The 14,479-nt window shown below is 44.2% G+C and overlaps 1 protein-coding gene across 1 annotated transcript; it reads left to right on the top strand.

The window, feature by feature from the left end:
• Positions 1-2,737: 2,737 nt before the first annotated feature.
• LOC135558727 (PAX-interacting protein 1-like) lies at positions 2,738-13,072 on the top strand. The gene is made up of 20 exons (XM_064992806.1): positions 2,738-3,071; positions 3,951-4,085; positions 4,207-4,250; positions 4,369-4,432; positions 4,554-4,664; positions 5,209-5,844; positions 6,005-6,776; positions 6,981-7,075; positions 7,199-7,294; positions 7,594-7,731; positions 7,945-8,066; positions 8,269-8,453; positions 8,584-8,695; positions 10,199-10,301; positions 10,476-10,644; positions 11,075-11,175; positions 11,366-11,500; positions 11,610-11,685; positions 11,800-11,861; positions 12,631-13,072. The coding sequence occupies exons 1-20, from the start codon at positions 2,991-2,993 to the stop codon at positions 12,643-12,645; spliced, it is 3,252 nt and encodes a 1,083-aa protein (XP_064848878.1). The 5' UTR covers positions 2,738-2,990; the 3' UTR covers positions 12,646-13,072.
• The last annotated feature ends 1,407 nt before the right edge of the window (positions 13,073-14,479 follow it).

Genomic DNA, 14,479 nt, shown 5'->3' with positions numbered 1-14,479 from the left:
TTCATACACACCCGCTGTGGCCAGTTTGACAGGACTTCAATTTGACACCTTCTAATTAATGAAGTAATTAGGCCAATTAGCTAAGAACTGTGGAGGAATTATTTCCAGAGTAGAAGACATCTCTGAAAATGTGAATTACACGTGTTTGAAATATTGGGAAACCATGTTATGGTCTCAAGAATATAGAAAATAACCGTCTTTATCAGTCCTACAGTCAATGGTGTAGTGGAGGGTAAACGCAAGTAAACACAGTTTACTCACCTTTTTTATAGAAAATAACTGTCTTTATCAGTCCTACAGTCAGTGGTGTAGTGGAGGGTAAACGCAAGTAAACACAGTTTTACTCACCTTTTTTTATAGAAAAGAACTGTCTTTATCAGTCCTACAGTCAGTGGTGTAGTGCAGGGTAAATGCAAGTAAACACAGTTTACCCACCTTTTTTGTTGCCCAACAGTTTACCCACCTATTGTTTTGCACTATATCATTGCCTATAGTAGATGTTAGCCTGATAGCAGTCACAATCTAACATACACATTATTACCCTTAAAGATGAATATAGTACGTTTATATACATTTTATTCATGGGGGGGGAAGGCCTTTAAAACATTCTGCATGTCCACACTTGTGATCTGTCCTTGTTCGCATGACTTGCCTCATTATATCATAAATTGTGACTGCTACAGTCTGATAATATGTCTCTTTTCCTGCTCTGCCACAGCTAGGCTAAATAAAAGGCCATCGTCTAGGAGCTGCCTGCCTTTTTCTTTTTCCACATTCTGTTGTGTTACAAAGTGAGATTAAAATGGATTTAATTGTCGTTTTGTGTCAACGATTTCTGTAAAAATAAAACATTGAAATAAAACACTTCATCAGATAAGTGTTTAACCCCCTGAGTCAATACATGTTATAATCTCTCTCCTCTGCTCTCATCCTTCTAGACCTATCGGCTGCCTTCGATACTGTGAACCATCAGATCCTCCTCTCCACCCTCTCCGAGTTGGGCATCTCCGGCGCGGCCCACGCTTGGATTGCGTCCTACCTGACAGGTCGCTCCTACCAGGTGGCGTGGCGAGAATCTGTCTCCTCGCCACGCGCTCTCACCACTGGTGTCCCCCAGGGCTCTGTTCTAGGCCCTCTCCTATTCTCGCTATACACCAAGTCACTTGGCTCTGTCATAACCTCACATGGTCTCTCCTATCATTGCTATGCAGACGACACACAATTAATCTTCTCCTTTCCCCCTTCTGATGACCAGGTGGCGAATCGCATCTCTGCATGTCTGGCAGACATATCAGTGTGGATGACGGATCACCACCTCAAGCTGAACCTCGGCAAGACGGAGCTGCTCTTCCTCCCGGGGAAGGACTGCCCGTTCCATGATCTCGCCATCACGGTTGACAACTCCATTGTGTCCTCCTCCCAGAGCGCTAAGAACCTTGGCGTGATCCTGGACAACACCCTGTCGTTCTCAACTAACATCATGGCGGTGGCCCGTTCCTGTAGGTTCATGCTCTACAACATCCGCAGAGTACGACCCTGCCTCACACAGGAAGCGGCGCAGGTCCTAATCCAGGCACTTGTCATCTCCCGTCTGGATTACTGCAACTCGCTGTTGGCTGGGCTCCCTGCCTGTGCCATTAAACCCCTACAACTCATCCAGAACGCCGCAGCCCGTCTGGTGTTCAACCTTCCCAAGTTCTCTCACGTCACCCCGCTCCTCCGCTCTCTCCACTGGCTTCCAGTTGAAGCTCGCATCCGCTACAAGACCATGGTGCTTGCCTACGGAGCTGTGAGGGGAACGGCACCGCAGTACCTCCAGGCTCTGATCAGGCCCTACACCCAAACAAGGGCACTGCGTTCATCCACCTCTGGCCTGCTCGCCTCCCTACCACTGAGGAAGTACAGTTCCCGCTCAGCCCAGTCAAAACTGTTCGCTGCTCTGGCCCCCAATGGTGGAACAAACTCCCTCACGACGCCAGGACAGCGGAGTCAATCACCACCTTCCGGAGACACCTGAAACCCCACCTCTTTAAGGAATACCTAGGATAGGATAAAGTAATCCTTCTCACCCCCCCTTAAATGATTTAGATGCACTATTGTAAAGTGGCTGTTCCACTGGATGTCATAAGGTGAATTCACCAACTTGTAAGTCGGTCTGGATAAGAGCGTCTGCCAAATGACTTAAATGTAAATGTAATGTAAATGGCAGCGATGACAGTTATGTGACTTTCTGGGTAAGCCTCTAATATTTGCCATCGATTTTCAAGCAATTCAATGTCATCTTGGTAAGCAAATCTAGTGTTGCCTTGTGCTTTGGGTTATTGTCCTGCTGAAAGGTGAATTTGTCTCCCAGTATCTGTTGGAAACCAGACTGAAGCATGTTTTCCTCTAGGATTTTGCATGTGCTTAGCTCTCTTTCGTTTATTTTTTTAAATCATAAAACATCCCTTAGTCCATGCCAGTGACAAGCATACCCATAACATTATGCAGTCACCCCCATGCTTGAAAATGTGAAGTGTGGTACTCAGTGATGTGTTGGATTGGCCCCATACATGCTTTGTATTCAGGACATAAAGGTTATTTTTTTGCCTATTTGTTTTGCTGTTTTACTTTAGTGCCTTATTACAAACAGGATGCATGTTTTGGAATTTTTGTATTCTGCACAAGCTTACTTGTTTTCACTCTGTCAATTATTGTGGAGTAAGTACAACCTTGTTGATCCATCTTCAGTTTTCTCCTATCACAGCCATTCAACTCTGTAACTGTTTTAAAGTAACTTAATTGTTGTCCCTGTGCGCCCCTTTTGAATCAAGAATGTTATTCTGTCCCACTCCACTCATCGTCACATCCTCCGGTCCATGGCGCGCGCAGTGAGATTTGGCGCTAGTGTTGCCTTGAGATGAACATTTGCAGTGGAATAACTTTTTCATGTCCTTTAACTTGCTAGTTATCTTTTTTTACATATACCGATTAGCATTTTATGAATAGTAATGTCGGGCGAAGAACCGAAGGTCCCAGAAGAGCTCTTCAAAGATGTTAAATTCTACGTGGTCGGGGACATTGACCAAAAGGTGAAGAGCTCAACGTTAGCTAGCTTAACGTTAGCCAACCAATGTTTACCGATAGCCGTTTAGCTTAACGAAAAGCTAACGACCAGTCTACTGTTCCAATTTCACCTCAAATTGATCATTTGTAACCCAAATGGTTTGCGGATGTGCCGTTTGAATTAATGCATTTATTGCGATTTACAAATAGATATGTAGTTGTCATTGATCCAGATGAGATTACCGAACTACCATAGCCAGCTGGATGCTAGCGAGCTAGTTTTGATAGCTACCTAGCTTGCTAACCATTACCCTGGCATTCTAGGGACTTTGTTATCCAATTCAATGAAGCTAGCTAGCAAGACAAAAACACAGAAATTTCCTAATGTTTGAATTGTATGTGTATGGATTACCACAGAACGAGATGGATTGACAATATATTGAGGTGAGAGCCCATCGTCCGCTTGCTGAATTGTGCGCCTGACATTGCGCATGTGCGAGGACATGCCCGCCATTGTAGAGCTACAAGTTCTAAATTCCTGCCAAATAATGGCTTAAATTTACTCTCTAGTAACTCCTGTAATTTGATCAATCGTGTACATAGGGTATATTAAAAATCAATTACGTCTTGAAAAATGTAATTGTTTCTCGATTGCGCTTTTGTTTGCAATTTTTTTGTTGTCATTTACTAATACAGCTGCAATCAACAGTATCTTCTATTGGTAATGTCCATTTCAGGCCGCCCCATGATTTATGAATAGCATCTTGGAAACCTACTGGCTTATATTATCACACTTTGGTTTGAGACAGGATTTTACACATGGACATATGATGTGCCTATAACTGGTGCAATCGACCCCAGGTGTTCTTTTTTGTTTTATTGGTGTGATTTCATGTGCACTATAGGTTGTCCAGCTCCTAAAAGCGGGGAAAGGAAAAGAGGTCTCATACAATGCCTTGGCTACACACATCATAGCAGAGGATGGGGATAACCCAGAGGTTGGGGAGTCTCGAGAAGTCTTTGACCTTCCAGTTGTCAAGGTATGGGTGTGAATTGTAGATCCCTTTTATATAGTCAATTCACTAACAACCCTGTAGCCTTGTTGGTGCGAAGGGAAGAGGAACAGTTCAACAATTAAACTCTGTTTTCTTTGTTTTTCAGCCGTCTTGGGTGACTTTGTCCGTAAGATGTGGAGACCTGCTACCGTAACCTTTCTTTTTGCGAGCAATTGATTTGTGTTTCTGATTTGATATTCTGACACTTAAGCTGAACGAATAGCCTAACACTTGAGTTGAATGACTTCCTTGACAAAAGATAATACAGAGTTACAGGATTCTCCCCAGAGTCGGGACAAATATTCTTCGGTGTCACGGCATGCCTGCCAAAGGTATGTGCCTTTACATATTACCTTTTAACTATTGTGCACATATCTATGAAATGGTTTATGGATTTATAGGATGAGTATTTTATAGAATTTTAACATCTTTCTCATGCATGTCTTTGTTTAGCTACCAGAAGATCTCAACAGTCTTTGGGCCTTGATCACTTTTTATGGCGGTGACTGTCAACTCAACCTAAACAAGAAATGCACTCACCTGATTGTTCCAGAGCCAAAAGGGGTAATTCTTTTTAAATTCTATAAGAGCCATAAAAAGTTGCTTTGTCATTCTTGTGTTATGGAATAAGTGTTTTTTTTTTTTTCATGTAAAATAATTCCAATGCTCCCCTGACTCAAAGGCAAATATAGGGGTGAAAACATGGAGCACATGGACAAATTAGTGAATTGAACAGTCTTTTGAGAAAGAATGTCTGCATGTTGCTATTTTTAGGATATTTTGAGGCACCTGCTGAAGCCTTCATTGTGTTGGATATTTTATTAGCTTTGCTTTGGCTTGTTTTACTGCTGTCTTTGTGCTCAGGCACCAGGAGGTAGAGCTTTCCTGTGGGTTGTCTAGTCCTTGCTTAACCACTGGACACAACACATCTTTATTACTTCAGGTTGTATTCTAATAAAACGATGAATCTTGACATCTGCAATATTGTTAGCAATACTGTGTTGGTCAGATGACACCACAACACCGATTTTGCAGTAAGTTACACAGTAAAATATTGTATACCGGAAGTGTATGTCTGTAGATCCATGGTGTAAATTGTGTGTTCCAGGAAAAGTATGAGGTCGCCCTGAAGCACAGCAGCATCAAAATCGTCACGCCGGAGTGGATCACACACTCGGCGTTGGACAAGAGCCGGAAGGACGAGGCTCTGTACCACCCCCGGTTGACCTACCAGGAGGTGGAAGAGGATGAGGAGAGTGAGTATGAGTCGCTCTCCGAGGGCAGCTACAGCCCTCCAGGCCGCAGGCGCCCAGGCCCCAGGTCCCGGAGATCCAGCTCCTCCTCAAGAGACGACTCCCCTGCTAGTGGCCGAGGAGGGACTTCGCCCAAAGCCGAGCGACGAGACGAGCTCATGTTCGATGACTCGGATGACTCTTCCACGGAGAAGGAGGAACGGAACCTGAACTGGACCCCAGTAGAGATAACCGGGCCACCCCCGGGTCCCAAACGCAGACTGCAGCCAGGGAAGGACTCTGGCCTGATCAACCTCTGTGCCAGCGTGCCCCCTGTGCCGGGCAGTGCAGGACCACCAGACCCCCGGGCTGCCCTGGGACCCAGTGGTGCCCAGCCGGGGGCAGAGAGGCCAGAGGGCATGGCAGGCTGGAGCCCAGCGGCCAGGACGCTACGGAACATTACCAACAACTCTGACATTCAGCAGACCACCAGACCCTCCAACGTTGCACATGTAAGAATATTGTCCTTTAATGTGCTCAAAAGCCTTATTTCTTGCTTGGTTTCTTTTTGCTTTAGTGGTATAAAATACTTGGATGTCAAAATTTCCTAGTCCATTTCTAAAAGCAGTGCTAAAATGTAAATTGTTTGGTTTCTTACCACGGATCCTACAGAGTCTCTCTGCCTCAACGAAGACATTGGAGCAGCAGCAAACGAACCAGGGCCAGCCCAACACCCAACCCAACCCGCTCCTGTTCAACCAAGTGAAGCCCCAAGGTCAGCAGCAGCTCACAGTCGAAGCACAGCAGCAGTTACTGCAGCAGCAGCCCCACCAGGTCCCCCAACAGCCACAACAACACCCACCTCAGCAGCTGCCACAGCAACAGCACCCCATGCTGCAGCATATTCCACCACAGCAACTCATGCAGTTGCACCACCAGCAGCAACAGCAACCGCAGGTTCCTCAGCAAGGTTTCCCTCCTCAGTTATCACAACAACCGGCCCATCAGTTCATCCAGCAGAAGCAGCCGCACCAACAGCAGATCCACCAACAACAGATCTTCCCCCAGCAACAACAACAACAGCAACCGCCACGTGCATTCTCGCAGCAACAACTGCGACCACAGCAGCTCCAACAACAGCAGCATGCTTTACAACAGCAGTTACAGCAGTTCCAGCAGCACAGGCTCCAGTTACAGCTCCAACAGCAGCAGAACCAGCAGCAGCAACTCCATCAACAACACCTCCAACAGCAGCAGCATTTCCTGCAGCAACAGATGCAGCAGCAGCACATGCAGCAGCTTCAACAACAGCAGCAGCAGCAGCATCTCCAGAGCCAGCAGCAGTCGCTGCAGCAGCAGCATCCGAGCCAGCAGCAGCAAGGTTCACTACAGCCTCAGCTTCCTCAAGTGCACCAGTTATTTGGTCACGAGCCAGGCCAAGAGAGTAAGTTCACTCTTACTGACATAGATATCAGTCAGTTTCACCTTCTGTTTCAGTTCATTACAAAAAAAATATATTAGAAAAATACATAAAAATATATGAAACAATTGTGATCGGATGAAATACAGCCAATGATCATCATTATGTTTTTAATGGTTGTGATTTTTTTTTTTGACTAACCAATCATCTTTCTATTTGCTGCTGTAGTTCCAGAAGATGGCTTCTTGGTGGGCTGTGTGTTTGCTATCGCTGACTACCCAGAGCAGATGGCAGACAAGCAGCTCCTAGCCACGTGGAAGAGAGTAAGAGAGACTTTCAGTCTTTTCATGGCCTTATCTTGTACCTGAGCAAACAGCATTATAACTGCATTTGTTCAACTAGTATTGTGCCCCTTGCATTGCTGAGTTGTATTTTGTCAATCACAGATTATACAGGCCTATGGTGGAATTGTGGACTCCTCTCTCAGCAACCGCTGCACTCACCTGCTCTGTGAAACTCAAGTCAGCAGCATGTATGTCCAGGTAAGCATCACTAAATCGTTTTTCATCTCAGCTAAAGGGCTCCCGAGTGGCGCAGCGGTCTAAGGCACTGCATCTCAGTGCAAGAGGCGTCACTATCACATCCGGCCGTGATAGGGAGTCCCATAGCGCGGCAAACAATTGGCCCGGGGTAGGCCGTCATTGTAAATAAGAATTTGTTCTTAACTGACTTGCCTAGTTAAATAAAAAATGAATAGGCCTGCTTGAAGGCCAAAATCTGTTTGTGTGTATGTCAGTTAGATTAGGTTTTAAATGTAATCTCTCTTGTTGCTGTACCTCAGGCCCTACGAGAGGGGAGGCGCTGTGTCACTGCCCACTGGCTGAACACCATCCTGAAGAAAAAGAAGATGGTTCCTCCTCACAGAACCCTACACCTCCCCTTCGCCTTCCCACCAGGAGCCAAGCCCTGCTCACAACACGTACGCATCACTTCCTTTTTATCGCACCCCATTAAAAACATCTAACATGGGTTGCGGTCGTATGTTTTTAATTTGAAACAATGGTACAATGATACATTATGCTTTGGTGTATCATGAGGTAATGACTAGACTTGCAAGCCTATGACTCATAAATGGTGCTTATAGCTTAGCTTCTATACTAAGTCATTGACATTGCTATCATTCTCTCCTCAGATCATCTCCGTAACTGGCTTTGTGGACTCAGAACGCGACGACCTGAAGCTGATGGCCTACCTGGCAGGAGCCAGATACACAGGCTATCTCTGTCGTAGTAACACTGTGCTCATCTGTAAAGAGTAAGAGATGACCTTGATATGTTCTCACCTATTATGAATGGCATGTAAATGTTGTTGGCACAATCAAGTCATTGGCGTATTCATGTTTGTGTGGATGGGTGTCAGGTTTAATTAATGTGTGTGTTAATGCTTGTATCATGTCCGTTTTACTCTACTGTATTAAACCCATCTATTAACCCTTTCTCCCTCCCTGTCTCATTAGGCCCAGTGGTCTGAAGTATGAGAAGGCCAAGGAGTGGAGGATCCCCTGCGTCAACGCCCAGTGGCTCTGTGACATTCTCCTGGGGAACTTTGAAGTCCTCCGGCAGGTCCAGCACAGCAGATACTCCAACTTCAACCTGCAGGAACCACTCATCCCCAACCAGCATCTGGTTCAGAACCTACTGGGTACAGGGTTCAGAAGTCTTACAGTGGGGGCAAGGGGACTTGAAATTGAATTTTTTGTTAAGCTGGACAGCCATCTGTTAAACATAGGTGTGAATATAATTACTTTTTCTCCTTTTGGACTTAATTTTAGGTGCTTGGCGGGCTCCTGTGAAGGTTTCGCCTGACGCGTTGGCGGCATTGCAGTTGCAACAAAAGCAGAAACCGTCTGAGTCGAACTCCCAGCATCCAAATAAGAAACCACGGTGAGACTCCATCACCCTAGTTTTCAGTGGTGTGTAGCATGGTATGAAGATGAGTTAGACAATCTGCAGAATTTGTATGTAATAATATTTGTTTCTAAAAATACATCTTTGTATATAGGGATATGTGACTTTCATTGATCTTATGACCGTTATCTATCTAATCAACTAACTGTTTTAATTGTTATCAAATTTAAATTAATCATGTAACAATTAACTCATTAGGAATTTGGGGCAACACGAGAGTGGTTGTTTAAAGGGTTACCATCTCCCAAATTAACTAAATGATTACACAGGATAACTTACACACTTAATACATTCGGAAAAGGTCCCTAGCGGACTGACACAACATATGACGGCTTGTTACACAACGACATGGAGAGGGGGAGAGCGAGAGAGAAAAAATTAACTCTTACCGTTGATACATTTGAGAAACTTTTCTCACCAGTAATCATATACTTTGTACACGAACTGCCGCCCGTTTGGAGTAAGAAATCATGAATGTATTTACGTGTGAATGCCTTCGTTCGCTGTGGATCTCTGTCGGAACCAGCCCTCCCTAGGAAGGGTGATGGGCCTTTCAGCGGCACGCTTGTAAGGCTCTGATTGTCCAAAAGGGCTCTCCTCCTACTGTTGTTCACTCTGGAAGATGCCCCTTGGAAGGTAGGCTAGCCAGGCGTGTCGACGGGTTCCCATTGGGTGATGAGAGTAGTGTACTACAGTGATTTGAGAATAGTAGTAGAGTGGTCCCACTTAAATTAGCTTTTCTAGATACCTTTCTTAGGACAGCTAATTAGCTGTACCAGTAATTGTCTGAGAGGGGAGTTTTCTTCTCCAAATCGTGTTGATATTCAGAGTTTGACCACTGTGCTGCAGCTACACGCCTTTTGTCTAAATGTTAATTTCCTTACCAATCCTTTTATGTACTCTAGTCGAAGGGGACGGTTCTGTCAGGCTCACGCTTTCTGACCTCACTCGGGGCGTGGCTACTTACTGTGCAAAATTTTATAGGAGAAAAATGATCTCATGACTCCTAAAATTGCATTCGGGTCTTATTTCATATACAACGTAGAGGATGGAGACTTTGTACATGTACTGTTATTTCCTTTATAACATTTTAATGACATCACAAAATATCAACCCATATGACATTAGTTTTCTATAGATCACCACTGACCATTCCCCACATTCTTATGTTACAAATATTTTTCCACTATTCACTTTTTGAACGTGTTAGTTTCGTCGGGGAAAGTCTGTTAACAAAGACAATCCTTTGGTTAATACTGGCGAGGGTGACTCTAGATCTCCTCTCCTTTAATTTAAGACAGGGTGTGAGCTGTCAACCCGGCGGCAGCTCCCTCCTCCCCCCTCTGTGGGTGGGAGAAGGTCTGGTTACTGTCAGCCATTGCCAAGCTGATCTGACCCATTCGGATCCTCACAGGACAGTCATGACAGATACAACTCAAAGTTTATCTCCCAATGACCCAAATATTCTCTCAATTGTAGACTTGAGGAGATCGAAGCCCCAACCAAGAAGCTTCCACCAGAATCCACACCGTACATTTTCTTCACTGGCTTTGAGCCAACACAGGTCCAACAATTCATGAAGGTAATTGTTATTTCTATGTTTGTGCACAGCTTAGCAAGAGTCTGCAGGAAACAGCCTTTGTTGTGAATTATCAATCACCGATATTTAGGTATAAAAAAATGTAAAGGCTCACATCCGATTCGCAGCACTCTCTGCCTCTAACAATGCATCCAATGTCCCTTTCTGTCTGTTCAGAGGCTGTACAACCTTGGAGGGGAGATCGCAAAGAGTGCTCAAAAGTGCACCCATCTGGTGGCCAACAAGGTGACGAGGACTGTGAAGTTCCTCACGGCGATGTCCATTGTCGAGCACATCGTCACCCCTGAGTGGTTAGAAGAGAGCTGGAAGAGCCAGAAGTTTGTTGGTACTTTAAAGCGAGAATCCTTAATCGAAACAATGACAAAGTGGTCACCCCGCCTCTGCTTTAGTAAAAAAAAAAGCTGAGGGATATGCCTGAAGAAATGTAACCACTCAAATTCGCAGACTCAGCTATTGATGCAAGGACGAATAATATAGTTTTAACCATGTTTTAAGGCTATATGATAGTTGACCTAAGCTCATAAGGCATTTATAAGTTATGTTGTTCAAGAATCAATGGGTACATATCATAAAGTCCAAAAATGTATGTAGCAACTAAGGATTCTTGCTTTAAGTTGGCATTCAGTTATTAGATAATGGATCTGTGGGAGGGAGTTTCATGTTGTGGGATACTGTTGTGAGGTCATCCTTTTTGTGTGTATGTTCTTAGAGGGAGTCTGTTTGGCTTTAGAGTATGTGTGTGTTTGTTCATTCAGATGAGCAGAACTACATGCTAAAAGATGCAGAGGCAGAGGTGCTGTTCGGCTTCAGTCTGGAAGAGTCACTGAAGAGGGCCCACGCTGCTCCACTCTTCAAGGTTAGTGATCCCATACACTAGTGGAATCTATCCCCAATATCCATCTGCCTGGTTAGTGGACACCCATGTATGGATATTTGGAAATATTTAATTGTTCTGTTGAGTCAGATTGTGATAAGAGTCCATTTGTCTGATTGGATGCATTAGATTCCCAATTAAACATGTCTTCTGTTTTCTTCTCCCTCCCTAGGGCAAGTATTTCTATATTACCCCTGGGATCTGTCCTAGCTCTACCACTATGAAAGCCATCATAGAGAGCGCAGGAGGCAAGGTGCTTCCCAAGCAGCCCTCCTTCCGCAAAATAATGGAGCACAAGCAGAATAAGGTACTGGTCATCTCCATGTAGTCACAGAACTGTTATAACTGTGTACTTGAAGAATGACGGAGGTGATCTTCTATTACTGAACTCATGGAATGTTTTCTGTTATTTTCAGAACCTTCCTGAGATCATTCTGATATCCTGTGAGAATGATCTTCATCTATGTAGAGAGTACTTCTTGAAGAACATTGGTAAGAGGAACCTGTCAATGTGGACATGTGCTATGAATATGGCTGATTGTTATGGCATCCTGTTTTGACTCGAGGCTAAACCTGCCTCTTGTCTCCCCTGTTTCTTCCTTACAGACGTTCACAATGCTGAGTTTATATTGACTGGAGTATTGACACAGAACTTGGATTATGAATCATATCCTTTTAAATGCAAGAGAAGGAACGGTCTCCCACTGTGACAAGTACCTATCAGCAGTGAGATTCTGTGTTTTTCATGCTTTACAGGGGATTGCCTTTCGGATTCCACCGAGCACAGCCAAAAACAAGAGTGTCAATTGATTGTAATGATTCTTATTGTGATTAATTGAAACCATAACAAAGTGGCCACCCCGCCTCTGCTGAGTGACGGGCCTGGTAAAATGTTACCACCTTCAATTTCAGGACTGACCCTCCATGAGGTCAAAATTATAATTTTAACCATGTTTTGAGGCTATACGGCAGGGTTAGGCCACTGGATTCAGGGGTAGGCCACTAGATTCAGCTGCGGGACGATTTTTGTCCTGGGGGGATAGAAAATAATTATAATTTGTAGACTGCAAATTGACAACAACTAATCCCAAAAAGAGTGTTTTTTTTTCTTCTCAAATACAATAATGTCATACTTTGATTATATTGGCATGATCACATACGCCTTTTTTACTTGGGAACGGATTTCTTAAATTTAACAAATGTTTTACTGAATTCCCTGTGGTTTCAGTATTTTATTTACCATTGGGAGTAAAACAAGTTTATATTTTGCTTTCTGATGAGGTACGACAGTTGAACTAACCTCATGAGGCATTTCTAAGTTCTATTCTTCAAGAATCAATCTATATATATCTTTAATTTACAATTCAAAAAATGCATGTTGCCATTAAGGATTCTAGATTTAAAGCCCTGCTCACCACTTTCCTTAACAATCTCACAAATAAATTCACATGATGGCAAAGACCAAGGAGGAGAAGACTCGAAGAAGTCCGGTGAAGATGAGGGTTTCAGTGAAGTGCATTTTTCCATTGACTGAGGTCCTGTACTGGAGGAAACAATGAAGACGACTGAAACAAGTTGCAATGTACAGTCACACTGCTGTACAGTCACACTGCTGTACAGTCACACTGCTGTACAGTCACACTGCTGTACAGTCACACTGCTCTTGATATTTTGCAAGATTTTGTACCCTGTGAATAGATAATCGTTGTTTTGTAGGTTTTTGTAAGAATCGCTAATAATGCATACATAAATTGATGTTATTTTTGTGGACTGAATGTTTAAATTATGGATTGGTTTTAATTTTTTAAGATTGTATTAATGTTTCTAGCAATTATTCAACACTTTTGGAATAAAATCAGAAGTTTGTTGTTAAAATGAATCTTAGATTTCTTTGCTTTCTCACAAATATACCTCTTTAGATATTCATGGAACAGTGCTGAAACTCTTATGCCAGTGGCAAATATACAATTGCAAAACTAGAAGCGGAGTTTGTTCGTTTCATGTATTGAACCAAACAGCACTGACTACCAAAACCACTGCACTGACCAGCTTTCCCTGTTTTCACTGACATATTCAGTCAGCCTGAATGACTACAGAGCTGCATCACTCACCTCGGTCATCATGAAAACCTTTAAGCATCTCTTCCTGTCCCATCTCAAAACCACCATCGACACCCTCCTTGACCCCATGCAGTTCGTCTACAGAGCCAATAGCGCTGTCCCAAGGACATGCAAGAGGATATTGTTTGAACTTTAGCTCAGCCTTCAACACAGTCATTCTGGACTTGCTACAGCACAAACTCCCCCAGTTGAACGTATCGGACTCCTATCTGCTCGTGGATCACTGACTTCCTGACCAACAGGACACCGCACATTAAGATGGGACAACATGTTTCAGAATCCCTATCAGCACAGGGTTGCATGCTCTCCACCCTCTACTCCAATGACTGCACCTCCAACGACCCATCTGTCAAAACACTCAAGTTTGCTGATTTTAAACCTGGTCATCCAAGTAGAAAGGTTGGTGGCCTGGTGCAGTCGCAACGACCTAGAACTCAACATAGTCAAAACTGTGGAGATGGTGGTACACTTCAGGAACACACTCCCCCCCCCCCATCATCTCTCTCTTTCGAGATTGATTGCTCAGCTGTCAGCACAGCCAAGTCATAATTAAATTCCTGGGGACCATCATCTCTCAACCTCAACTGGGAGGACAACATCACAGTGGTGACCAAGAAGGCTCGACCGAGGATGTACTCAAACTCTTGGACAATTCTGGTTCGGATCTATACGTCCATCATTGTCAATCCTCATCTCTTCTATCACCATCTGGTTTGGATCTGCCTGCTGCAAGTGCAAACTGCAGCGCATTGTTCGGTCTGCGGAGAAGTTCGTAGGCTGTCATCTGCCCACCATCAAGGACCTGCAGAGCTCCAGGACTAGGAAGCATGCAGGTACAATCATTTCCTACCCTGCCCATTCCAGACCCCCCATCTTTCAAAGACTCCACTCTGGCAGACAGGTTAGGCCAATCATGACCAATACCGCCCTGCCCCTGAACAGTTTCTTCCCTGCTGTGGCCCTCATCAACCAGGCTCATGGGGATTAAGTGACTGCATTGGGGACGATTACTGCACCTTGTCATCAATGACCTCAAATACCAATCTGCACTATACTTCATTTTCATTATGTACACCTCTGGTCTTCCTCACAACGCTGTATATGCACTGTGTAAAATCCCTCTGTTTATATAGATATATGTTCCCACTGCGATCAGCCTAAACTCC

This window comes from Oncorhynchus masou, chromosome 17 (assembly GCF_036934945.1).
Source record: "Oncorhynchus masou masou isolate Uvic2021 chromosome 17, UVic_Omas_1.1, whole genome shotgun sequence".
Taxonomy (NCBI): Eukaryota; Metazoa; Chordata; class Actinopteri; order Salmoniformes; family Salmonidae; genus Oncorhynchus; species Oncorhynchus masou.
This window is presented reverse-complemented; position numbering and strand designations above follow the sequence as displayed.

Coding starts and splice junctions, on each gene's coding strand:
- LOC135558727 (XM_064992806.1), top strand. CDS start 2,991: ATGTCGGGCGAAGAACCGAAGGTCCCAGAAGAGCTCTTCAAAGATGTT. Junction 4,665..5,208: donor TTGTTCCAGAGCCAAAAGGG/GTAATTCTTTTT, acceptor TGTGTGTTCCAG/GAAAAGTATGAGGTCGCCCT. Junction 6,777..6,980: donor TCACGAGCCAGGCCAAGAGA/GTAAGTTCACTC, acceptor TTGCTGCTGTAG/TTCCAGAAGATGGCTTCTTG.